General features: G+C 36.0%; 3 protein-coding genes across 4 annotated transcripts; 1 reads left to right on the plus strand and 2 right to left on the minus strand.

The window, feature by feature from the left end:
- Positions 1–1,039: 1,039 nt before the first annotated feature.
- Positions 1,040–13,626, minus strand: ATCS (Citrate synthase family protein). 2 transcript variants are annotated; one of them, XM_086235420.1, is made up of 20 exons: positions 13,488–13,626; positions 13,290–13,346; positions 13,081–13,143; positions 12,732–12,773; positions 12,195–12,260; positions 11,907–11,972; positions 11,642–11,755; positions 11,244–11,307; positions 5,386–5,468; positions 4,857–4,906; positions 4,671–4,748; positions 4,250–4,378; positions 4,119–4,161; positions 3,836–3,922; positions 2,848–2,949; positions 2,237–2,344; positions 2,078–2,128; positions 1,702–1,775; positions 1,538–1,589; positions 1,040–1,447 (listed from the first exon to the last, which is right to left on the minus strand). In XM_086235420.1, the coding sequence occupies exons 2-20, from the start codon at positions 13,338–13,340 to the stop codon at positions 1,349–1,351; spliced, it is 1,422 nt and encodes a 473-aa protein (XP_086091546.1). In that variant the 5' UTR covers positions 13,341–13,346; positions 13,488–13,626; the 3' UTR covers positions 1,040–1,348. The 2 variants fall into 2 exon arrangements, with proteins under 2 accessions (XP_086091546.1, XP_086091547.1); XM_086235421.1 differs by having other exon boundaries at positions 13,449–13,505.
- Positions 13,627–18,717: 5,091 nt separating this feature from the next.
- On the plus strand, positions 18,718–22,938 carry CNX2 (cofactor of nitrate reductase and xanthine dehydrogenase 2). The gene is made up of 7 exons (XM_086236988.1): positions 18,718–18,926; positions 19,545–20,165; positions 20,438–20,605; positions 20,694–20,885; positions 22,205–22,273; positions 22,425–22,514; positions 22,656–22,938. The coding sequence occupies exons 1-6, from the start codon at positions 18,858–18,860 to the stop codon at positions 22,506–22,508; spliced, it is 1,203 nt and encodes a 400-aa protein (XP_086093114.1). The 5' UTR covers positions 18,718–18,857; the 3' UTR covers positions 22,509–22,514; positions 22,656–22,938.
- A 324-nt stretch (positions 22,939–23,262) lies between these two features.
- On the minus strand, positions 23,263–25,288 carry LOC147292244 (uncharacterized). Its single transcript, XM_086238193.1, has 3 exons — positions 24,945–25,288; positions 24,445–24,518; positions 23,263–23,729 (listed from the first exon to the last, which is right to left on the minus strand). The coding sequence occupies exons 1-3, from the start codon at positions 25,200–25,202 to the stop codon at positions 23,642–23,644; spliced, it is 420 nt and encodes a 139-aa protein (XP_086094319.1). The 5' UTR covers positions 25,203–25,288; the 3' UTR covers positions 23,263–23,641.
- Between the last annotated feature and the right edge of the window lie 1,746 nt (positions 25,289–27,034).

Genomic DNA, 27,034 nt, shown 5'->3' on the forward strand with positions numbered 1-27,034 from the left:
ATTTTTCGTGATAATTTCGTCGAAATTATCAAAATTTTCGGCAAGTGAAAGAGGGGGCAGCGGCAGGGGGGAGATCGAGAGAGAAAGAGGCCGGCGACAGGGGGGAGATGTGAGAGAAAGAGAGGAGGGAGAAAGAGGTGAAGGTAAGGGTGAGGGTGTGTTGGTGATGGAGATGCAGAAAGAGAGAGAGATAGATGAATGAGAGAGAGAGAGAGAGAGAGAGAGAGAGAGAGAGAGAGAGAAAAGCACAAAGATGAAGAAGAAGAAAAAAAAAGAATTGGAGAGTGGAGACGCACGGGGAAAAAGGAGGAAAAAAAAAAGAAGAAAAAAAATAAAAAAGAAATAAAAAAAATTAAAAGGTTTAGGGTTGATTGAAGTTTGGTATCTTTGGGCAATTGTAAAGAAAAAAAATAGTTTGGGGTTTCGTTTGGCCGTTTTGGAGTTTCGTTTAGTTGTTTTTAAACCCTAAACCAATAAAATCTAATATATTTCTATATAAAAAATAATTAAAAATACCTTAAAGGGCCTAAACTCTAATATCATATACCATATCCTAAATAATATCACATGAAACCTACTATATAATTTAATTTTTTTAATATTTTTTATCAATTTAGTAAATTATATATTAAATAAACATATAGTCATATTTTATTCAAAATTTTCGTATGTTAATAATAATTTCCGTCGTTTCCGTCTAATTTTTATCGAAATTTAAAAATTTAAAAATTTCTTCGAAACCCAAAATCTTATATAGCTGTTCTTTTTTTTTTTTTTTTTTTTTTTTTTATGGTCTATTCCGAATATATGGATTGTGCTTAAGATTCAAAACTATTTTTTCTTTTTTTTTTTCAGACAACTTTTAAAAGCGGTGGGTGGATGTGTGGTTGAGTTGTAAATTCAGAGTATTGGGGCAATGATGAGTACAAATTTCAAAGACTTCAGTCATTTGCAAATGCATTGTGTTTGTTAAACAGTAAACACTGTCCAAAACCCAAAGCCCAAAATTGTTAGAGCTTGTGGAAATCCAATGGCCATCTTCAACTAAAAGCCTTTTTATTCAAAATAGCTCCATTAAGACCCTTAACATGGTTATTGACAAGCAACCCGTACAAGCTGGTGAAAAATCAACCAAACTAGAATTAACAGAGCAGTGGAATAATACCCTGTGCGCCTAACTAACTTCAAATTTCTTCCAAGTAAAATGCTCAAGTGCTGAGGTTTTCCTGTCAACTCAACTAAAAACAGTTAAGCCTGAAATTTTTACACCACTCGTACATCCTTCACAAAGCCCTTGCGTTCGGACCAATTATTACTGAAAGAAAATGATACAGCACTCCTCCAAATCTCAAGATGAAGCTACTTTCTTGCAGTGATTTTCAATCCATTCCATTGTAACACTTTTTGGCCTTTCAAGAGGCAAACCAAGAGCTCGGTCCCATATCAACTGAACCAAAACAAAGGAATATATTAAAAAAGTTGAAAAAAAAAGGTAACAATTAAGTGTTAAACTAGGAGGGGAGAGAAAGAGGAGAACCTGAGAACCAATCCCAATACTCCTTGATACACCAAAAAGAACAGTGAAATATCTGTCCACAATTGATTATGAAGAACATTATCATCTCAAAATAGTAACAGCTTCAGTATATCATGGACAGTCACAAGAAACAACATAATAAAGAAGAACATGAATTATCATACCTTGCCTCAGTCAAACCAAAATAGTTCAACAGAACTCCACTGTGAGCATCTACGTTGGGCCAGGGGTTTTTAACCTACAAGCATGGCAAATCCCCAGATACAATCAGCATTAGATTGCTCTTTGGCTTGATAAGAGAAGACAGATATAATAATTGTGTGACATCCTCAGTTTCTCACTTGGATTTAATGACAAAGATCCTAGTTTCCAGCAGAACAAAAGATTTTTCACTTTTGGTAAATGAAACGTCAATTTTTCAGAGCAATATAAATGATAGCAGCATATTTCCGTGAGGGATAAAAACTAAAGATTAAGTAATCCTCAACCACCAACACTAGTGAAATATTTTATGCACATAGATTAAGCTTATTAAATTACCTTGCCCAGTTCAGTAAGTATGGGAGGCACAACTTGATAAAGCTTGGATACCTGTTAAAGTAATTGCTAAGTTAGCTCATAAAGGATTCAATTACAATTATGATCAACAATGTGCCAGATAAAGGCACACCCTCACTGTGTGATCAGGGTTATTCCTACCAGCTGGAACAGCGGATCATCAGGCAAGTGCTTCAATGCAAACTCCCTCTGACATTCGTATCGTGGATCTGTTTTACGCAAAACTCCGTGTCCGAAACCAGGAACAACCTGAAATATGAGAAAAAGAGGGGACAATTAGAGACGAGAGTATTAACAGTTCATCAAACAAAGTTTTAAAACTAATTTGAAATAGTGAAGATTCAAGAGGTGAAAGCTCATTTTGCTTAGGGAATGAAAACACAAGCTAAACCAATATATGGGGTCCAAAGAGGTAACTTCCTTAGCAAGTTTAAGAGTTCTGCAAGGATCACAGGGCAAAACAGTCAAACTACCTATTTTATGTATCTATTCGATGACAGTGCTGAGTTCAGTAGACAAGTTTTGACAGGATTGAACGATTTAACCATTTTCTGGCAGAAGATGGCAATGAGCAAAGATGCATCAATGCTACTAGATAGTAGCAAATTGTAGAAGGAAAAGAATAATTAAATTCATGGGTAAGAACCAACCATGTATGTTAAGTTCAAGAAAAAGAGAGAAATAATTATTAAGATTAAACTAAATGTGGGTCAAATTTCAATTCATTATTAGGTTACAATTGGTGGCATTACCTTCCCACTGTTTAAGGTTTTCCAGACATAATCTTTCAACTCCTCAGTAGTTATGTTCTCTCCACATTCATCTACCACAGATTTTATCCAAAGCAAAACTTCCTGCAACCAAAATAGTGCAATATTGTAAGGGCAAAAAAAAAAAAAAAACTAATAAGACATCATTGAGCCAACAAAAAAAGTTAAGAAATTACAATTTTGAACTCCACAGTTGCTAAATTGAACAGTCTACTAAAATTTCAACACCCAAAGACTAGCGGAAGAAAAATTAATCTTTTTTATTTTGAAGTAGGTTGTGTAAACAGTAGATTCGTGACAACAATAGCAAGAGAACTATTGGATGGCTGATTTGACAAGGAAGTCTATCACCAATGCGAGCTTCATTAACAGAACTCCAGAAAGAGTTCACATTGGTTGCTCTTCAATCTGTATCATGCAAAGTCCACTTACACTGAGAATATTACTATTCTGCCATCAGTGAACTACCAGTATGATAAAATAGAAAACAGATAAACACCATTCTTCTGGGCATTTAAAGAATATAGATCTGCACAACTTCGAGTTAAATCCAATATTAATATAATTGGATATTACCACACAAACACGCATTAATCAGCAATGCATGCATAAACATACATGTGCATGTGCACATGTGTGCTTCTACATTCCCACTGCAGCACCAAGTTGAGTGCTAAACCCAAATGATTGGACCTCCCATAAAGTGGCTGAGGTTTGGTAAAGCTCAGTTTACTTCAATACCATCATTGACTATAAAGCACAAAATGTTTTGGATACCATAATGTAAATTAAATCTTCAGTACGGACTCATTTCACATTAATCTTTAGAAGCATACATCATCTCAATACAATAAACTTAATCAGATGAACAAATCATAGCTATTTTTTTCTTTTATAAGAAACAAATCATAGCTAATGCTTTTAGAATAATAGACACATGGAAACAACAGAACAATTGAAGATGTAATACCTGATTAGCCAAACCATGGAGTGGGCCAGCCAAACCATTTAATGCAGCTGCAAATGAAAGATAAGGATCTGAAAGTGCACTAGCAACCTGTATTCAGGGTATCGGTTAAAGAACATAAATATCAGCATTTAATGGGAAGAAATATCAAGTTATGGATCAAATAGTCACATCTTTCAAGACCAAATGATGTTTAATAGAATTCTCATCACTGAAATAAAATAATAATTATATGAGAAACCAAAGAGCTGATCAAAGTGCTTAAAAAAAATATAGGGTAACTTACTAGGTGTCCAGTGTGAGCACTGACATTTCCACCTTCATGATCACTGTGATGCATTATTACTTAAAAGTCATATAACTCGAAATCAAAGTAACAAATTATTTATGGTCCTAGGAAGAGAAATTTATACAAACCTATGGATGGTGACATAAAGCCTCATAAGCTCATGCATTTTGTGGTCGTCAAAACCCAACATGTGTGCAAAATTTGCACCATAATCCAGAGAGTCATCAATGGGTACTACTTTTCCATCCTTATATATCCTTCAGAAAGACAAGAATGAATTAATCCCAATATTAGTTAAGACAACTCAAACAAAATCTTATATAAGGAGCAACTACAAAAAAACAGATATGGACATCTATTGGTGTCAACAGACTGGTAGCTGCAAACCACAGGGGAAAGGAGAGAAATAATGCCAACAGTCAGTTGTCGATATTGTACATAAACTTAAAAGAAAGTTTCACAAATTTAGATTAAATGCTGTTCTAAAACATGCACAAATCACAATGTTAAACATATAGCTATAAGTAACATGTAATATGCTTTACCAACCTTCGATAAACATAGGAAGCTACTACTGGCAATTGTGCAATCAAACTAAGTGAATCCTCATAAGTTGGCTCCCAGTACCTAAAAATAAATAAAGTTAGGATGCCTAAAAACTAATGCCAGATTGAGTTATACAAAAAAATAAAATGCCAGATATAGTTCCAAAAGCAGAACCAGTACATAACTTACATTGATTTTGGTATCCCCTTATCATATGCCTTCTGGAATTCACTCTGAACCTGAAAACAGTATTAAATAATTGGAAATTGTTAGTTGCATCCACCGGCAGAAACTCAACAAAGCCAGTAAATGAGTATAGCCACCCTTTTAATGCATTATTTAATTATTTTATTTATGTAGACAAGATTTCATTTTCCAAAGAAAGAAATACAGTCGATAAAACCCAAAAGAACACTCAAGCTGCATTGATGCTCCAACAGAAAATAGTGATTTATAAAATGTCTTTCAAGTTATTTTCTTATGCAAATACATCCTTATCTAAGGAAAAGGTTAAAAAATTTGTCCCACTCCTTTCCTATTTCACACCTAGAAGCCCAAGGTTCTACTAAAGACAAACCAAAAGGTGCAAAACTAAATGCATGAACACAGTCACACCAAAATCTGATTTATCGACAGACATGACTATTCCAAAAAGCAACTGCAGAATGACTGAAATATATGACTATAAACAACAATGCTAAGTAGTCCATTTACCAACCTGGAGGGCCATAACACCAGTTGTAAACTGAGTCATTGGATGTGCTGTAACAGGCAGAGCATCAATGGCCTTATACACATAATCTGCAGCCAAGAATGAAAACTATCTGATGAGCAATATTGCAGTAATAATCCTAAGAGTAAAAATTGAGTGACTACTAACAGAAGTGGTTCAATAAACCTTATGCACATAAAAACTTTTACGCTACAAGCATAAAAATAGTAAGTGAAACAAAATCTGCAGTATGGTAAGATTCTCACATATGTGTTGTGATTTTGGCTCGCTGGAACTTCCAGAGGGTGGTGGCTGACTGGTCGCCTAAAGGCAGCGAGCATCAGTTATTTTTCTGGGGCAGTTTTTGGCTTTCCTAGTTGGGTACGGAGATTGAAGGGCAAAAGGGAACATGCGCATAACCTTTCCTAAGTCCGGAAGGAGTTCTATTGTTTTTCTTTTATCTTTACCTAATTCTATTAGGACTAGGAATCCTACTGTAAGCAGCAAACCTATGTCTATATAAAGGTTGCTACAGCTCTAGAGAAAGTGTTAGAATACTGAAAATACTAGAAACAGTGTGAGACTAGAGAGAGAGGGTGCGGCAACACTAGGAGGCTAGGGTTAGGGTTTCAACAAGTTCTTGTAATCCAATTCTAAATATAGTGAAGCTGTGATTCTCTACGGATCACACGGGGACGTAGGCAAAGTTCGCCGAACCTCGAGAACAAACTTTTGGTGTTCCTTGTGCTTTCTTTTGCTGCTATATATATTGTGTGTTTGTTTGCTAATTAGTCTAACTCTAGAATACATCTAAGACAAGGCTAGAAGGTGTTTTTCACTACAATTGGTATCAGAGCCAGGTTGGCTAGAAGGCTTGTGCGATGTCTAGAGGGGGTAATCGAAGCATGGACTTAGGGGATATAAGGCCTGCTTTGAAGCCATATGATGGCAAGGAGGATTTTACCGATTGGCAACGGATGATGAGAAACGTTTTGGTTCAGCAGGATCTTGATGATGCACTACTTGATGCGAGGCCTGCAACTACACCAGAAAATTTGTGGAGCAAGATTCTCAAGAAGGCCAAGAGTTCAATTGAGATTCATCTCACAAGATCCGTGAGATCTCACATCACAGAAGAGATGACAGCAAAAGAAGCTTGGGAAAAGTTGGAGAGTGTTTATATGGGCAAAACAGTGTCTAATAAGCTCTTTCTAAAGGATGAACTATTCGGACTTCGACTAGAAGAAGGGGGAGATGTAGCTGATCATATATGCAAATTTCAGAATTGCTTAGCTAATCTCACCAAGGTAGGAGAAGTGTATAAAGATGATGACAAGGCGATCATCTTGCTGCGATCTCTACCACCATCATTCAAGCACTTCCGAACAACCCTAATGTTTGGAAAGGAGACTCTGAAGCTTGATGATGTTGTGCAAGCCCTTCAGTCATATGCCAAGCTAGATGACTTAACCGATGGCTCTCAGACACAAGGGCTTTATGCCAAGGGCAATGAGAGGGGTCGGTCAAACAAGAAGGGAGAGAAAAACAGCAACAAAGGTAGATCAAAATCCAAGGGAAAACCAAAAGAAGGTTGCTTCGTGTGCGGTTCAATGGATCATTGGAAGAAAAACTGCAAGACTTGGAAAGATAGGAAAGCTAAGATGGAAAGAGACTCAGGTTCAGCTAGTACAGTCACCAAAGAAGAGAGTGATGGGGAGTTACTTTCGGTTACATCAGGCTCTAAGGCTTTCACAAGTTGGATTTTGGATACCGGGTGCACATTCCATATGTGTGCAATAAAGGAATGGTTCGACACTTACAAGGACAGCAGCTGCGGAGATGTATTAATGGGAGATGATTCATCATGTCCTATAATTGGGATTGGCACTATTAAGATCCGGATGCATGATGGAATAATAAGGACTTTGGGGAATGTCAGATACGTTCCTAGGCTAAGGAAGAATTTGATTTCTTTGGGAACCTTAGACAAGGCTGGGTTTAGTTTTTGTTCTGAAGGTGGAAGACTCAAGATAATCAAAGGGTCACTTGTGGTAATGAAGGCTGACATTCAACAGAATAACCTTTACAGGCTCATGGGAACTACAATAACAGGTGGAGCAGCTATTTCCACAAAGAAGAATGCGGAAGATAAAACTGAGCTTTGGCATCATCGACTAGGGCATATCAGTGAGAGGGGTTTGCAAGAATTGCACAAGAAGGGTCTTCTAGACGGTGCAAATTATTGTAAGTTAGATTTCTGCAAGTATTGTGTTCTCGGAAAGCAAGGTAGGGTTTCCTTCAAATTTACAAAGTCAGATAACAAAAGCAAAGGAGTACTCGATTATATTCACTCGGATGTGTGGGGTCCGGCTCCTACAAGATCGAAAGGAGGATCCAGGTATTTTGTTACTTTCATGGATGATTTTTCTAGGAAGGTTTGGGTCTATTTCATGAGGGAGAAATCTGAAGTTTTCACAAAGTTCAAGGAGTGGAAAGCTGAAGTTGAAAACCAAACAGGGAGAAAGATCAAGTACATGAGAAGTGACAATGGGGGTGAATACAAGAGCGATGAATTCTTAAGTTTTTGCAAAGAAGAAGGTATTACAAGACACTTCACAGTTAAGAAGACTCCGCAACAAAACGGGGCTGCTGAAAGGATGAACAGAACTCTCATGGAGAGAGAAAGAAGCATGAGATTTCATGCGGGTTTGCCTGATAGTTTTTGGGCTGAAGCCGTTAATCATGCAAGTTACTTGATTAACCGGTCGCCATCAAGGGTTCTCGAATTTAAGTGTGCAGAAGAGGTGTGGTCTGAAAAGCAAGTGAATTACTCTAATCTTAGGGTATTTGGCTGCAGCGCCTATGCTCATATTCCAAGTGATGAGAGATCAAAACTCAAGCCAAAGTCTACACATTGTGTATTCTTGGGGTTTGAGAAAGGAGTGAAGGGTTTCAAGCTTTGGGATATTGTTGCTAACAAGAAGATAATCAGCCGAGATGTTGTTTTTGATGAGAAAACTATGCCTCTAAATAAAGAAGAGAACAAAACAGATGGGAAATTGTTTGGTGCTGAAACAGAAGCAACTGAAGTACCTCTCACCAAATCGGTCGTTGATGAAGACATTCAAGCTCGGGTGGAGCCAATTGAGCAAGAAGAAGATGGTTATGGTGATGAGGAAGAAGAAGAGCAGCAGCATCAAACACCAATTAGAAATCCGGTGGAGCAGATTGTGCACTCCCCAATCCGCAATCCATCCCCACGAGTTCAAGCATCTACTCAAGTACCACCTGGATTTCAAAGGAGCATAGCACTTGACAAACCTAAGAGGGTTACAAAACCACCACAGAAATATGGTTTTGAAACGGAAGAGGTTAATTATGCTCTAAACATTAGTCAAGGAGATCCAACTACGTATCAAGAAGCTATAGCAAGTGAAGAACGGGAAAGTTGGATAGGTGCTATGTCGGAAGAGATGGAGTCTATGTATAAGAACTCTGTCTGGGAGCTGGTTCCTAAACCCAAAGATCGAAAGCTAGTTGGATGCAAGTGGGTGTTTAGGAAGAAAGATGGAATACATGAGCTAGAGGCCGTGAGGTTTAAAGCAAGACTCGTGGCCAAAGGGTACTCACAAAAGGAAGGAGTCGATTATGATGAGATTTTTTCACCAGTGGTTAAGCATACTTCAATAAGATTGCTCTTAGCAATGGCGGTTCAGCATGACATGGAAATTGAGCAAATGGATGTGAAGACGGCTTTTCTCCATGGGAATCTAGAGGAGACAATTTACATGGCTCAACCAGAAGGCTTTGTCGAGACTGGAAAAGAAGATTTAGTTTGCAGGCTTAGGAAGTCTTTGTATGGTTTGAAGCAATCTCCAAGGCAGTGGTACAAGAGGTTTGATTCTTATATGCTGAAAATTAATTTTAGAAGGTGCTTATATGATTGTTGTGTGTACTATCATGTATCCAAAGATGGGGTTATCATATTGCTATTGCTATATGTGGACGACATGTTAATAGCTTGTCAAGACAAGTCAAGGATTAAAGACTTGAAGGCTATGTTGAGTAAGGAATTCGACATGAAGGATCTAGGGGCTGCACAAAAGATCCTTGGCATGGAAATTAAAAGGGATAGAGCTGCAAATCAGATTCGGCTGTCACAAGCCAAGTATATTCAGAAAATTCTGGAAAAATTCAACATGCAAGACGCAAAGGCGGTCTCTACACCTTTGGCAGCTCATTTTAAAATAAGTGGGCAGCAGTGTCCTAAATCTGAAGAAGAAATTGAAGAGATGAAGAAGGTGCCCTATGCTAGTGCCGTGGGTTGCCTTATGTATGCAATGGTTTGCACACGACCCGACCTAGCTCAAGCAATAAGTGTAGTATCCAAGTATATGTCAAAACCGGGAAAGCAACATTGGGCTGCAATCAAGTGGATTTTTCGATACTTAAAGGGTACAAAGAGTCATGGTATTTTGTTTGAGAAGCAAAAAGAAGAAACATGTGTGTTGGGGTACGTGGATGCGGACTATGCAGGAGATTTGGACAAGAGTAGGTCTACAACGGGCTACGTGTTTACATGTGCAGGTGGACCAATCAGTTGGAGAGCTCTATTGCAGCCAATTACAGCTTTGTCAACTACAGAGGCAGAGTACATTGCTTTGGCTGAAGCTGGAAAGGAAGCTATTTGGCTCAGTGGTTTGGCAAACCAAATGGGAATCACTCAAGAGTCTGTGAAAATAAAATGTGATAGCCAAAGTGCCATTTATTTGGCAAAGAACCAAGTTTTTCATGGAAGATCCAAACACATTGATGTGAGGTACCATAGGATCAGAGATTGGGTGGATTCAAAGGAGATTTGTATAGAAAAGGTGCACACAAGCAACAACGCTGCAGATTTTCTTACAAAGCCAGTGCCGACAGAAAAGTTCAAGCATTGCTAGAGCTTAATCAATCTTGTCACTTGTTAAAGGTTGAGATGGAGCACCTTCTCACTTGAGGTGCGTTAAGGCAAGGAGTTTTGCCAAGGTGAAGGGTTCTTGGAGGTTTGTTCGAGGTTACTTTCAAGACTATAGGATATCTCGAAGGTGCAGCATTCATGGCTTTGGTTCCAACTCACCAAGGTGGAGATTGTTGTGATTTTGGCTCGCTGGAACTTCCAGAGGGTGGTGGCTGACTGGTCGCCCAAAGGCAGCGAGCATCAGTTATTTTTCTGGGGCAGTTTTTGGCTTTCCTAGTTGGGTACGGAGATTGAAGGGCAAAAGGGAACATGCGCATAACCTTTCCTAAGTCCGGAAGGAGTTCTATTGTTTTTCTTTTATCTTTACCTAATTCTATTAGGACTAGGAATCCTACTGTAAGCAGCAAACCTATGTCTATATAAAGGTTGCTACAGCTCTAGAGAAAGTGTTAGAATACTGAAAATACTAGAAACAGTGTGAGACTAGAGAGAGAGGGTGCGGCAACACTAGGAGGCTAGGGTTAGGGTTTCAACAAGTTCTTGTAATCCAATTCTAAATATAGTGAAGCTGTGATTCTCTACGGATCACACGGGGACGTAGGCAAAGTTCGCCGAACCTCGAGAACAAACTTTTGGTGTTCCTTGTGCTTTCTTTTGCTGCTATATATATTGTGTGTTTGTTTGCTAATTAGTCTAACTCTAGAATACATCTAAGACAAGGCTAGAAGGTGTTTTTCACTACAATATGATCATTCTAATAAGTAACCAACTGAAGCAAACAAAACCACGTCATAACCACTTGGTCTTTCTTATTAAACAATATAATATGATTCTGAAACTATTACTCAGTTAATCAAATTATGGCCAGTGAAATAGAGTAATATAACTATATAAGCTATTGAACCTGGAACTATGGCACGACTCCTCAATTCCTTGGATAACGCATCCACTTGCTCTTTGCTTGGTACCTATGGCACATAGGCAAGGCAAAAGGTGTGTTTAATTTTAGGATACACCAAAACTACCATACACAAATTAAAAAATAATAATAATGACAATAATAAATAAATATAAATAGTATGCTGGTACATGTTACAGCCTTATAGGCAATTTATATTCCTCCAGGTTTAACTGTGACATTCAACTGAGTCTACATCTTCTAGAAGGACCAGAAGGTTTATACAGAGTCACAGATATCTTTTATGGCTACAGATTACGTTAAATTGACACTTTGTTTTCTTTTTTAAAAGTTCATTGTCAAAGTACCATGTAATGGCATATCCCTCAAACGAAAAAACATACCTTTCCTGTTAAGAGTAGCCACAGAAGGCCCTCAGGCAAAGGTTCACCACCAGGCTTTGCAGCTGGCAATACTTTCTGGCATTCTGGAATTGACAAACCCCTAAAGCGAATTCCCTACAAAACAGCAGCCAATATATCATATTACCATAATTATGTCAACTAATTGGTAGAGTGATGAAAGAAATTCCCTTATTCATAATAATTCATGGAATTTCAAGACTGAGTAACTCAAATATATTCAGACCATTATAATTCAAATATATACCTCATCTGGGTCAAGTAAGGAGGTTTCCCACAGCAACCCTGCCATTCCTCTCATTCCGCCAATTACCTATGCAGTAAAATGTGAATCCAACAAAAATAACACAATATGATTACATCACATGTTAGTTCAAAATTACAAGTTTACTATATTTAAAAAGAAATAAGAAAGATCAGACTGAGATTCACTTCTTTTCCCAGTACTACAAGCGTCAACTTCTTCCATTCATAACAAAGAGGAATATCTCATAAATATAATTCAAAAGAAAAAGAAAAAGAAAAGATACTTTACCATATCAACAGTGATATTGCCCAATTGAACTTTTCCATGTTCTGCCTTCAGTTTCTTCAGACGTTCCTGTAATTACGAAATATATTGTGATAGTATACAAAATAAACTTATAACACATTCAATATTTAAGTATAAGATTTCCTTCATTTCGATCTTGCAATTCAAATTTCTAACTGTTTGAACTGAAATAGACACGACACAGAACCTCTTATCTGAACTTTCACCCACAACTTATTCCTATTGTGAAATGCAACTTATTCCTATTTTGAAATGCACTACTTTTGCAGCAGATAGAAGGCACTGATTCACTAACCCATTAAGCCCAGTCATCTCAACAAGCAAAGAATGCACCAAAAGGAACTAGCTCAAAGTACATAGACATATTGCATTATTTGTATTGATGAAACACAATAAGCAACACTCCGCATCAACAACATAACCTAGTGCTCTTGGCGCATGAGAAGGGGTGGCAGGAAAAACAATATAAGAAAAAGAAGTTCTTGGTACTTTAATTTTATGAATACTAGTAGAACAAACCTGTTGTTCTGGAATCAATTCCTTCAACTGAGAACGAAGGTCCTGCAGGGCAACACAATGATGGTCATAAAGAAGCTTTGATGTAGCTTAAACTGTAATTTATTTGTATGCATGATTCATCATATTCACACACTAGTAAATTTACATAAATGTAGCTAAAAAATATGACATAGGCTGCAACATGTTTAGGAAAAAACATCGAGTGGCATGCGGATATATTATAATGCATGATAGCTACAAAACCAAAATAGCAGGCTAATAATAGGACCAGCCAAAAGCAGATTATAAGGCAATAAATATATAAAAATACAAAATCTATAGAGAGAGAGAGAGAGAGATAAGAACTCACAAGATCTGAGGAGGTCTGCGTTTGAAGCCATCTGACGGAATCTCTGAGACTAGACTGTTGGCCCTGCAACATACATATATACATACACAGTAACATGCATTAGCAAGCAAAAGCAATCACAATCACAATCGGTTCCACAGAAAGAAAGAATTGCGCTGAATCTAGAAACATCCATATCTCTGAATTGCGATAAAACACAGAAAACTTACAAGACGAGAACGGAGCTTGGAAAGCGCGGTGACACTCCTGAAAAACACCATCGCCAACTGCAGCAATGTGGTATCACAATCACAATCCCGTATTAAAATTCCAAGAATACAAGAAAAGAGATCAAAGCCTAAAGCCTAGGGTTTGCTGAGAGAATGTACAGAAAGAGATTCCAATAAAATCGCTGAAAAGGGACGCACAGAGTCAAAGTCAGAGAAATAAGGCCGTGATGTAAACAAGTACAGGTGGTACTCAACGGAACAACTCCAACAACCAATTAACCAAATCAAACGGAATATATACCAAGCAAAGTCAGAGCTAAACAAGTATTAAAATAACAATTATATGCTTTAAAATAATTAATCCCAAATCCTAAGCTCTAAACTCTCTGAAAAATTTGTTTCCTTTTTTTTGGTCGAAAAATTGAATTGTTTCAAAAGTGGAAAATAAATGGGAAAAGTTGGGGCCATGAAAGAGTTTGACATCGGCTCGGACTATTCAATAAAATTTTATTTTATTTATTGCTTGGTCATTCTATTTATATTATATTTCAAAATAAAACTTATTAGTTTTAAAAGATTTATTTCCAAACGTGAACAAACTAACAACAATCTAAATTTAAATAAATAAAAGACTAATATATTATTGGATCATTTACAAATAAATTAATAAAATTGATGAAAATTTTAATATGTATTAAATACTCATACACCTGACTAAGAAAACAAATAATAATACTTATAAAGATACATTATAGTATTAAAAAGTGTTATTTTACAAAATTTTCTAATAAAAACAACAATTAAAAGGGGAAGCCTTTCTTTGTTGACGAATGACGACATATTCTAGTGGTGGATGCAAATGCCAGGTGTTAAAATTCTTGCTTTCTGGACACATGGGCGTTGCGCGTGCACTGCCAACCACGTGTGGCATGCCGTTTCAAGTGTTTAGCTATCAATATTAGATTATCAGCAGTAGGTGTCTGATGTCTTCTCTGCTGTCGGAGCATTCAACCCCATCAGCCACCTTCTATGATTTTATGCTTCCAATTCTTTATGATAAATACTTCATTACGTCTTTATGCTTATTGGCTATCATAAGCTCTAGACCATGTTATTCACCCAAAAAAGAAAAAGGAAGCTCAAAATCATGGGATATTTATTGCATGGGAAAAAAACATTTAAATGAGCCATTTACCTATTTAATTTCCAAAAGTGTAGAACTACGTGTGGTTAATTTGATCTCACAAAGGGTACGTAGGCAATCTAGAACCAAGTCTAGACACAACATCATCCCAAATCAACTCCCTCGTTCAATTCAACAAATTCACCAAACACTTTATTCAAATTAGTCCCAATTTTCTAATAGGTCAGTCACTCATTGGAAATCTCAAATCTAGAACTACAAGTTGGCTTGATCCTGCCAGGGGTACGTAGGCCACTTGGGATCTATCTAAGTGAAGTCACAAATCCATACACTCACACATTTCATTAAATGATTTCAGTTTCATTATAATTGGAATCAAAGAGTCTTCACTTGTACCAAGAGATTGTAACTAAGAGATGCACTCTATCTTAAATTGATTGTACCCTATATAATAAAACTTTATTCCCTAAATGAGTACAATGAAATTATGTTAGGTAATATAATTATAAATATATATATCAAATTTTTATTCAACAGTCTTATTTAAAGTTACAAAAGGAATTAAATTTTTATTTAATATTAATTAAGTGACAAATTTCTTCCTCATTAAGTGGTCATGTGATGGGCATGTGATAATTTTTGGACGAAAATAGCAACAAACATGATGGAATGAACCACTAAGACACAAAATAAAAGTTAAGGGTGTAGAATGACCAAAAATAGAATTCCTATCTTGAACAACACGGCTCAAAATTCACGTCATTTTGACACAAAAATCCTTAGATTAATTTTTGGAAAGGCTTAGATTAATATTCTTTAAATTGCTAGGATTAAATATGAGGTAACCATTTATAAAACAAACATTAGGAAGCAGTGGCGGATCCAGAAATCGAACATCATGGGGTCAAGATATTTCTGCAAACACCTTGAAAGGAATCACTATCTTTTCTCCTTCTCTCTTTTTTCAGACATTTCTTCAAAAATCTTGCCCCTGCAACTCCACCAACATCCATGAGTTCAAGGGGTCAACCAATTTCCTCAAGCTTAGGATTTTTGGGTTCATGGGATCAATTGACCCTGTTAATTTCTAGGATTTGTTATATTGGCTATTTTCCTTGTCAAAACCTTTGTATTTAATTTTATTAATCACTCACAAGCTCTAGGCTAGATTAAGGACAAGTTCAGCTATATTGAAGAAGTCAAGAATGAACAAGACTCAAGGTATACTGCACTTCATTCAATTCATGAAAATATCATTTTTGTGTCCATTTGACTAGTCATAAAGAACAATGTTTTTCACGTACAGTGGTTGATACAGTGACAGACACTGCAGTGGGGCCATTTCGGGTTTTTCTTTTAAAGCCCATTTCATTGAAAGCTCATTCTCTGTTTTTTACTAAACATACATGTGCATTGCACATGACTTGGTTCCCCCACTGTATCAATCAGATCTGATTGCATCTTAGTCATTCACGCCACACACTTACACACACCTCAGCACTATTCATCATCTTCTCCATTTCTGATTTTTGCAAAATAAAGCAAAATTCGTTTTTACAGCTCCTCATTCCTATCCTTAGTAATACTAGGATACCCCTCTAGGACAAAAGGAATATGCCCCTTATTCGTCTCTTGTGGACATCCATTGATTAGCTTCCACGTGGCTCGGGCAAACATGGAAATGGTGTGTGTGTGTACGGGTATAAGAGATATTTGGTTCAGACTTTTTGGTGGGTGTCTATGAGCATTTTTAGTGGGTATTTTCGTGTGTTTATGCCTGGGTATTTTCGGGGTGAGTGCTCATTTTTATCAAGTTAGAAAATGTTCATTTAATTAAAAATCAAAATGATTTTCTGAACTTGTTTGTTTCATCTAAAATTCTGAATGGGCTTGAGTGTTTAAATCTTTTTATATATTTTTCAAACACATTCATTCTAGATTTTAGTTGAAGGATTCAGTATCAACCTTTTCATGCCTCTAGCTTGAGAAGGTTGATCTTCTTTTTAAGAATCCAACATTGGCATATCATGTTTATACATTGATGAATCTACTGGGCTTGGTGTGAATTGGTGTCATGGGTTGATGATCTTGGAGTTGGAGCTGCCTTCTTCATGAATGACCAATTGCCTTGCTTATGGAAGTTGCACAAAGGGGTAAGAAAGCTGTCACTTAGTCTAGGACTTAGTGATTGAGCTTGTGTGCTGTGTGCTCCCTTTGTATTGAACTTCTTCTTTAGTGGATTGCTTGGTCAGCTGGAAAGACCCCCAGTTTTTAACCGTTAGTGGTTTTCTGGGTGAACAATCGTGTGGCTTGTTTGTGATTTGTTTCCTATGTGTTGCTGATTATTGATTCGAAAATATCTTCACAAGATCACACACTTCACTTTAGCATGTTAACTTAGACCATGAATGCTAAATGAAAGTTTGTTAAATCTGTCCACACACCACTTTAGTTGTTGATAGCACTGAGATGCCTACATTGATGGATCCTTTGAGTGCATAGGGTGTCACTCAATTCCCTGGTGTGTTCTGACTTGTGGTATTTACTGAAGTTGGTTTGATTTTACAAGTAAATATGGAGTTTCAGATTTTAGTTACTGTATCGTCAGAGTTGTGTCTGTTTGACTAGTTCCTGAATAATCATATAAAATAAAAATTGAGGTCCGATCACTGAAAGTGAATTTAATCAAGTTAATTGAGTGAATAGATCACCTAAATTAAACTCTTAGATCCCATTGTGGATCTGCCAGTATTAGGAAGTATAATATGACAACATTTCAATACTATTTTTCATTCTCTCTCCTTTCTTTTAAAATTCTTTTTTCTTTCATTCTCTGCTTGATTTGGGGTTTTTATCCCCTTTCTCTCTCCCTGTACACAAGCGTATTTCTTTGGTGAAATGAGGCATGTTTCTCTCCATTTCATTTTCATTTCATGTTATTGTCTTCCTAACTTAATTGTGGAAATCATGTCAACACAAGAATCCTACAGACAAATACATACCGCAAAACCAAATTAATCAAGGATCACATCTTCAGCATAATAAGTTACCACACATGCTATTAAATTTGAAACTATTAACTATGGGAAGTTTGACCTTCTTCCTCTTAAATTTCAAAAGGAAAAAACCGAACAAATGCATGAACTCTGTAAACATTTTCAAAGAAATAACATTAATAGATGTGATCACTACATCAACAAAGTTGTGTTGTATGCTAATCCTTGTTTGTTTCCTAATGAATATGAAGTTGTGGTAAACTTTGGGGTTGCTGGAAGCAAATTAAATATGCTATTTAAGTTAGGGAATGATGCTTGGACTCACACTAAAAGCATCAGGCAAGATATGATACAATTCAACATTCTTGCTAGCATTTGAGGCTTTATTTATTGCTTATGCATCATCTTAACATTTACTAGAGTGATCCAAAATCGCAAAATTTGTTCTCATCTCTAATTTTCCTAAAACATTGATGATGACTTCCTTATCAAGATAGAAGTTAATTAAACAAAGTTTTGCAATAGTTATAAAAATAGTTCAATACTTAATTTCTCCACTTGGAATTGTTCAACTCTAGATCTTCTCCTTTTAAATACTGATTCATATATGTAGGTCACTACATTTCTCACGTACTCCAATTCATCTTCTGGTTCATTTGCATATCATTCTTAACTAACTTCTTTATCATGAAAAACTTCATAAAAGTATTCTCTATTATCCATATTTTTTTAATGTTAATTTTTGTTTTGTAAGAAAGTACTTCATAAGTGATATCTTTCATTTTGTAATTGGAGGATTGGAGGGAATGATAATTGCATAAATTTTATAATCTATTCCATTTTATGTTCATCTAGTTCAGCTAGTGTAAAAAAATATTATAGGAAAGGCATCTAGTTCATCATTGCTAGATATTTCTTTGAATATCAATAAAAATAGAGATTCGAATTTTTGAATATATGAAATCTGCTAGATTCTATAATTTTTTTAAAATTTATTAAAATCTTAATTGAATACTCTTTTTTGATTTTTTTTTGAGTTGGAAGAGGGATATTAAATATATTGTGAGTAAATATAAGGCCCAATCCTCGTTTAAGCTCGGGCATACGAGAATCAGCCATCCATTTTGTATTTGTCTGCTTGCTACTGGCAGTTGCCAACCGGCCTTTCGATGTTTCGAAAAGAGAGAAAAGATCATGGCCAAAAAAAAAAAGAAAAGAGAGAAAAAAAAATGGAAAGCTTCCAACAGACAAATTTAATAGAAGCCCAAGAGGCAAGAACAAGGTCGGTTCGGTTTTCATTTATATCTTATGCTCTCCTTTCTTTTTCATCAGAACTTGAACTTGTGCTCTCTGCTTTCACCACCCATTACCACATAATCCGTCTTCTGCTTTCAATTGCTTTATGCTTTTGTGGTTTCAAAGACAACCATGATGAAGCGTCATCTATTCAATTTTGCCCACTGCCGTATCGGCTTTAGAAATTTCAATTCTTTCTTGGTATCTCTTTCTCTCTCTCTTTCTCTCTCTCTCTCTCTCTCTCTCTCTCTCTCTCTCTCTCTCTCTCTCTTATTTTTTGTTTCTGATAATGAATGAATATATAATGTTTGCGTGTTGGGTGCTCGATTTATTTGATCAACGAGGCAGGCCACCCCACATATATTTGCATTTGTATGACATTTTACATTTCGCATGAACTTTAGCTTTGTTCCATGTTTGCCAATATAGATAGCTTTGTGAATATTGAAAATGAAGTTCCCAACTCAAAAGATTTCTCTCACCAGATTTGTATTTTCTATTTGATACTACTATAAAGTTTCATGAAACAAGTCCAGAATTTTCATGTATTAAGTTGATCCCCATTGGGGGGTTTCCCTTACCCAAACGGGTCTTGAAATAAAATAGGATTTCAGCTTTATATATAAATATAAGTGGACATTTTCTCCAAAAAACTTTTTGCTAAATTCCTCCCTTTTTAGCACTTTACTTCTGTAAGAACCAGTCTTGTTGAACAATGATTGATTTCAAGTTCATCATGTCTCTTGCGTTCAATCTTGGGGTGAGTATCACCTTCTCGTGGAATTATATTTGATTAGCAATGTTCATACTTTTTCTTAGGTCGACTTTGAAACTGGGTCGTGTTCCACATCCAGAAATAGTGATGCTAAGAGTTTACTTCGTCATCAACTGAATGGATTCACACCAAGGATGTATGCAACCTCTTGTGCTAAGTTGTCAGAAGATCTTCAGATATATAACCCTGTTTCTGAGATGTTAATTGATTCATTTGGAAGGCTACACACTTTCTTGAGGATCTCCTTGACAGAGCGATGCAATCTGCGATGTCAGTACTGTATGCCAGCAGATGGTGTGGAACTTACTCCCAGCCCTAAAATTCTCTCGCAGAATGAGATTGTACGGTTGGCAAATCTGTTTGTAAGCTCCGGAGTTAATAAAATCCGTTTGACTGGAGGGGAGCCAACCATAAGGAAAGACATTGAAGACATATGCTTACAGTTATCTAACTTGGATGGATTAAAAACACTGGGGATGACCACCAATGGAATTACTCTTGCAAGAAAACTTCCCAAGCTGAAAGACTGCGGGCTTACTTCTTTGAATATTAGTTTAGACACATTGGTCCCTGCAAAGTTTGAATTTATGACCAGGCGTAAAGGGCATGAAAGGGTTATGGAATCAATTAATGCTGCTGTAGACCTTGGATATAATCCTGTTAAAGTATGTTTCTTCTTCTCAAATTTATACTAGTATATTCTCACTTCTGGAATGTTTCTTTTGATTATTTGTTTATGCAATTTATAATGTTCTCTATTCTCTGTTGATGGGGTTATGATTTTCATACTATTATTTAAGGCTTTTGTTAATGAGAGGTTATAATAATGGTATAGAGATAAATGCATGCTTACATTAACACATTCTCATGCACAAGTACGATTCATATGGGAATATACATGTCTGTATCTTTATAAGTTTTCTGTGCCGTTATTCAGGTAAATTGCGTTGTGATGCGTGGGTTCAATGATGATGAGATATGCGATTTTGTAGAGCTGACACGTGAAAAACCGATTAACATTCGATTCATTGAATTCATGCCTTTTGATGGAAATGTTTGGAACGTTAAAAAACTTGTACCCTACTCAGAAATGTTGGATAAAGTGGTAAGGTAGAATTCTGACCGGTAATCCTACTACTGGATTTCTGAATGCTCCTTGTATATAACTTAAGTCACTTATTATTAATGAACAGGTAAAACAGTTTCCAAGCCTAAAGAGACTTCAGGATCACCCAACAGACACAGCCAAGAATTTCAGGATAGATGAGCATCTTGGTGTTGTTTCTTTTATCACATCAATGACCGAGCATTTCTGTGCTGGTTGCAATAGATTGCGACTCTTAGCTGATGGGAACTTCAAAGTTTGCTTATTTGGTCCTTCAGAGGTGAGTAATCTGCCTGTTTGTACTTTGGCTTATTAGTTTTTAGTGGAATTTGAGTGAGATATACGTTGTCACTTCACATCGTCATTTCCAGTTCTGATCATGCATGCTGTCATGGACTATTAAGACATGCTTACTTTCTGAGGATCTATGCATTCATTATCTTGGTTCAAGTTATCTAAGTCTTGGATAAATTTATGTTTATATTTCTTCAATATGTCAAGTGCTAAGTTTGGGATAGAGCACCATTGATGCAGGACTAGACCAGGGAAAAAAAGAGATTATTTTGCTGGGTAGCTGTTCACACACAGTACCACTGCAGTAGCATTTTTAATTAGGATTTTGTGTATTTTGTGTTTTTTGACTGTTGACATTATATTTATTTTAAGGGATAGGAATTAATTTTATTATGGATTCAGGTTCTATCCTCTTTTAATAAAGACCTAGTATTAGACTCTTTTGCTTTTCTATTTCTTTTGAGAGTTTCCTCTAAGAGTTTTTTTCATTGTTTCCCTTTAAGAAACATGAGCTTTAACAACATCAAAGCATGAATGTGTGTCATCACACTCTCCTGCAAATCAATTGAAAATTTCAGAACAATATGCTGAGAAACACGAAAGTAGAGAGTCTGGGTCTTTGTGCAAGATTCATCTATCTGTCTGCTATATTCCTAAATCTTATCTTCAATCTTCAAGGCTTATTATTATCTCCTTTATTTTTTTAGTTTGTTTATTCATGTTTGCTTTAAGTTAGAGCATGAATGTATGGGAGCTTGTTCCTTGTGTCTTCTCAAGGTTTACGTATAAATCTTTTGTACTTTGTCCCATCAATTTGGTATTTAAAACAATTTTTGATGCAATACAGAATTTTTAGCCAAAAAAAAGGTATTTACATGTATATATATGTATGTTGTACATGAGTAAGTGGGTCAGGGAGGGTCCTGTCCATATAAATAGGGTTGGGCATGTATGGGTAACAGTTCTTTGCTCCCTACGCAGCTATGTGCTGGGGAGCAGCCTCCATGGGTAACAAGCTCATATCTTTTTTGGCCATAACAAGCTCATAGCTTAAGTGAGTAAGAAATGCGTAAATTGATAATTGTGATTTATGGAGCATTCCCATTTATGACCCACCTTAACCTGCCCAGTTTCCACCCATATTCTAGTTGGCCACTTATTCACGTATGTGCTTATAAAGGAGGTTTAAGTAGACCAGAATGTTTAGTATTAAATAAGCTTTCCTTGAAGTCTTGTGGATTATATTTGAAATAGAAATTTTGGACAATGCTTTCTTGTTATTCATATTAGATGTTTACTTTGCAGGTCAGCTTAAGAGATCCCCTTCGTTGTGGTGCTGACGATCATGAGCTCAGGGAAATAATTGGGTCAGCGGTATGTGTATCACATTTTTTTCATAATGCCCTATGCTTCAAACATGTAATTGCTTAGTGTTGTATATGATTAAGTTACATGTCCTGATGCAAATTTAGCTTTCAAGCTTTCCTTGTATATATTTTGAGGATTTCTCTCATGTGTGCTTTAGGTGAAGAGGAAGAAAGCTTCACATGCTGGAATGTTTGATATTGCAAAGACAGCAAATAGGCCTATGATACATATTGGTGGCTAATGCTTGGTATTCCCTCTTTTTATGAAAATTTTTATTATCAAGCTGTTTGAACAAATTATTTATAGTCTGTTTACTTCATTATTATGGTGATAAAAATGTGTCCTGCATTAATCTAGTGAGATATAATCTAGTAAGTGGTCTCTGCAGGTTCTGGGAGTATATGCATGTGGAGAGCACAAACAGGGCTATCGTGTATATTGTTTTGTCCTTGCTATCTCATTACAGAGGGATCAGAACATGTTGCTGCCTATTAATGCTGTGTGTAAGCGAGCAATGAGATATCACAGCCAAATCTTTGATTGACCACATAAAAGCTCTTATTGTTGTACTTTGTATCCTTCTGATCCAAGTGTTAAATTCATGCTGAGAGAAACACTTCCTTTGTAACCTATTTAATATTGGAGGAATAAATAAACAATTTTTACTACAACCTATGCTCATACTATGATTTAAACTTGTATGTTATAAACCATATGTGCCAAATTCAATTCATTGGCTGAGTTATAGCTTCTTTTTGAACTTGCCAATAAGGAGAACTCACTTTCTGGTTAAAGCAATAGGCTTTTTGTGGTTTGCCAATATCGTCTTTTACTGCAAGACATGTGAAGACAAATTACATACTTTTGAGACACTTCTTAACAGAGCAAGTCATTGACTTCTCCAGCCTATGCATTTGTGGAGCAAATGGGACTTGTTTGTTATATAGGTAGTTTTTTGAGTTTTTTGAGAAATTACGGAGAGAGAGGAAAACAAATTTAAACCTCTAGCCAATATACTACCATGAAACAAACATTAAATTAGAATGAAACTTTAACAATCCAGTTAGAGAACCCCTACACCAATGGCCACTTCCCATAAATGGTCAGAACGACAAAAAAGTTCAAAATTGACCAAATATTCTTCTTCTCGTAGTACTAGAGTAAGCTAATCCCCACAAATAAACCAAATCACACTACCCTAATTCCTCCAAATCTCCACTCTCGGATCATTCTAGTGCATTGGGATGTGCTGTGAGCAAAAGAGTGAGGAAAAAGTGTGACCGAATAAATGCACTATATATTAAAACTTATTTGGGTGTTCAACCTTCCATCCTACAAGTCTACTGCAGTTAGTATAAGATGGTAACTCTAATCTCAACTTGTTGAGCCTTCCCGTCCACCAGTATCTCCCCTATGTCCGCTGCAACAATAAAAGTGTGGCAGCTTGACTCGACCACAACCCCTGCAACCAAATATCGTTAGACATCAAAATGATGTTTTTCTGTGTATCAATATTTGAAGATTTTTATTTCTATATACACACAATTATACAACATGCTGGGTTTAAAACAGGGCATTAAGTGCTGGATTTACATAAACAGGAAGAGAACAAAAGAACACAGGAATTCTCACATTTTTCTGACATGCGATGATATAATTGTTCTTTATTTAATAATGAAAAAAATGAGCCAAAGCTTTAGAATACCTCTGTAATAAAACGTAAACATCTAAATTTGTTCAATTTCATGCTTTTTTAGTCAATTTGGGTATTATCATTTTTCAATGATTTCGTAATTTTTTTGTATTCTATAGAAGCCCCTAACAAAACCCTCTTATCCAATGCTCTATCACCCCACTAATACAATGGACATAAGCTTGACAATCAGAATTATTTCATCTGCTCACCACATTAACCACAAACTTCAATTGTTATAGAAGTGCCAGAATACAAGTCTTTTTTCTATTGTAGCCCAAAAGAGGATAAAAAATAATTAATGAAGTAGTCCACCAAGATTCAGTTGTTTCTTTAACACAATAATCCAAAACTAAATTATCAGTAACAATTTAAACATTCAGCTAATTGCTGAACAATACTCATTATAGAAATGGAGAAACATTTTCGGAATAATATCTTGACTTCCCCATCAAAATGATAACATAACTTAGAAAACACTTACTTGCATCGGATTATCACCGGAACAGGTTTCAAGGCCTTTGGACCATTTCTTATGCCTCTCTTGTGGGGAGAAGTCTGCACGGTATACAATTTACAGCTTGTAAATGTAAGATATAATAGCACAACTAAAACAAAAGAGGAGATATTAACACAATGAAAACAGAAAAGGGAACCAAATTTCAGAATAACGGTGAAAATGAGCCAGGTGATGAAAAACATATGCAAAAGATGAGCCACAACTGTATGGAGCATTCAGGCAGTTGACAATTACCTCCAAGAAAAACTATGATAATCACAATGGTCAAAGAGAATAATCCAAAAATGATCATCCATACCAGAAATTCAGAAAGTGGAAGTCCCTAATGTAAATAAAAGAAATGTTTATAAAGAAAAAAACCAATTGCAGACAGTAAATAAAAGCTACTTGATAAAAAAAATAGAAAAAATAAGTAAATTTTAGTATTTTTTTGGTAAACCCTAAACCCTAAAACAACCATATACCTTTCTCTTGGGGACAGCCATGAGGTCCATGGATCCACCAAATGAGAAACTGGGGAACCCGAATCCGACGCTATTATCCTTCTCTGGCACCCGATCAAACTCGGGCAGAATGAACGGTGCCGATGCGTTCTTGCGTTCAATGGCCCCAGCCAACGGCGGAGGCATGGCAGCTATGTGGGTGTGGGCCCACCTCCTGATGCCCAAAATGCAGTCCATGTTCCCTCTGCCGCTCCTTAGCATTGCCATCCTCCACGCCATTTGCTGCTATCACTTCAGCTCAGACCAAAATACAAACACCATATAGTGAGTGAAAAAGAAGTGTTGTTAGAGTGAGATAAAATGGGGTGCGCACGGGCCGGAAACATAATTAATTGAAGGCTTATTGAGGTCGGGGTGGGAGAATTTTACTTTTAGGGGCAAGTGAAAAAAAAAGAAGTTAGTTTTAAAGACCAAATCTACGGATAAGCCCTAATTGAACATGACGTATAATTATTAAGATTTCACAATATTATATTGAGAAATTTTATTTCATAATTTTTTTAAATACTAACTAAATTTTTTTTGACTCTCTCTTCAAAGTTTACTTTTATCACAATTTTTAGTGTGAAAGGACAATTATACCCTCATATACATACCAAAATTCAAATTTTTTTCACACTCTCTCCTTTTCTCCTTCCTTCCTCTGTATCTCATTCTCTCTGCACCACCTACGATGTCGTTGCCAGCCAACCAGTCAAATAGCCTTTAGCGATGCCTTCTCTCCTTCTCTCTCCCCTATCTCCTTGTGCCAGCAGTGCCGCTAACCAAACCCCTCCTCATCTCTATATCTTCTCTTTTCTCTATCCTCCCACCATTTTCTCTCTTTCTTCTCTGTTATCTCTCGAATTTGTTGGGAAATTGGGGGATGATTAAAATCCAAAGCTTGAAATGTGCAACAACCCAAGATCTGCCGCCACCTCCGTCTCCAATTTCGAGAATCTGATATGAAATTTCAATTCAGATATAATACCACAGAGAAATTGGAAGAACTTACATTTTATCTCTAATTTTTCTGCATTTGATTGGACAATTATACCCTCATATACATACCAAAATTCAAATTTTTTTCACACTTTCTCTCCTTTTCTCCTTCCTCCCTCTGTATCTCATTCTCTCTGCATCACCTCCGACGTCGTTGCCAGTCAAGGTATTAAATTTCAAAATTTGCGGCAAAATTTTGCCGAAAATTTCATTTTTTTAGAGTTCCGAAATCGAAACACATGTTTAACAATTTTTCGTGAAGATTTCGCCGAAATTTTCGAAATTTACCGAAATTTATCAAAATTATCGAAATTTTCCTATTTTTTATTTTCTCAAACTTTACAAATTCACCAAAAATAGCTCAAGACTCTAAATAATTCACCGAAAAATTATACGGACTCGTATTGATGAGCACTAATTTCCTATGACCTCAAAATAGTCAAGTTGATTTAAAAAAAATTATGAAAAATCCTACTCTCATAATTTAATTCTAAAAAAAATAATAATCGCCAAATTCTTGAATTTTCATTTTCTAAAATTCATTTTCACACAACTAAGCTCTAGAACCACAACCAGAGGTCTAAGTTAGTTAAAATAAACTTAAAGAAATTTCTAATTCCTTTAAACAAACTTTAAAACAAGTTTGAAAAATTTAAGTAACAAAATTACCGTAAGCCAAAATTTAGGTTGTTACACTTAGTGAAGACAAAGCTTGGCTGGATGAGAGGCACGAGAAAAATGGAAGGAAAGATAAAAATAAAAAGACTGAAGAGAGAGGCACGGGGAAAAAAAGTAAAGAAAAAAAAAAAAGAGAAAAAAGGAGGGGGGGGGGTTTGGGGCCTTTGGGCAATTGAAAAAAAAAAGTTTGAGATTTCGTTGAGTTATTTTAAACCTTAAATGGTCTAAAACCTAATATCCTAAAGAATATAGAGTATATAGGATTTAATGTATAAATTATAGAGTATAAAGAGTATTAGGGTATATATAGTATATTGAGTATTAGGGTTTAGATTTTAGTGCATAATTAAATTATACAATATAAAGAATATACTAATTTTATTTAACAGTAT

The sequence above is a fragment of the Dryas octopetala genome, chromosome 3, assembly GCF_963921425.1.
Source record: "Dryas octopetala chromosome 3, drDryOcto1.1, whole genome shotgun sequence".
In the NCBI taxonomy this organism is placed as follows: Eukaryota; Viridiplantae; Streptophyta; class Magnoliopsida; order Rosales; family Rosaceae; genus Dryas; species Dryas octopetala.

Coding starts and splice junctions, on each gene's coding strand:
- ATCS (XM_086235420.1), bottom strand. CDS start 13,340: ATGGTGTTTTTCAGGAGTGTCACCGCGCTTTCCAAGCTCCGTTCTCGT. Junction 12,261..12,731: donor AATTGATTCCAGAACAACAG/GTTTGTTCTACT, acceptor TCGTAATTACAG/GAACGTCTGAAGAAACTGAA. Junction 11,756..11,906: donor CCTTACTTGACCCAGATGAG/GTATATATTTGA, acceptor GCTGTTTTGTAG/GGAATTCGCTTTAGGGGTTT.
- CNX2 (XM_086236988.1), top strand. CDS start 18,858: ATGATGAAGCGTCATCTATTCAATTTTGCCCACTGCCGTATCGGCTTT. Junction 18,927..19,544: donor GAAATTTCAATTCTTTCTTG/GTATCTCTTTCT, acceptor ACTTTTTCTTAG/GTCGACTTTGAAACTGGGTC. Junction 22,274..22,424: donor GGGAAATAATTGGGTCAGCG/GTATGTGTATCA, acceptor TGTGTGCTTTAG/GTGAAGAGGAAGAAAGCTTC.
- LOC147292244 (XM_086238193.1), bottom strand. CDS start 25,202: ATGGCGTGGAGGATGGCAATGCTAAGGAGCGGCAGAGGGAACATGGAC. Junction 24,519..24,944: donor TGGCTGTCCCCAAGAGAAAG/GTATATGGTTGT, acceptor TATACCGTGCAG/ACTTCTCCCCACAAGAGAGG. Junction 23,730..24,444: donor CCGGTGATAATCCGATGCAA/GTAAGTGTTTTC, acceptor ATTTGGTTGCAG/GGGTTGTGGTCGAGTCAAGC.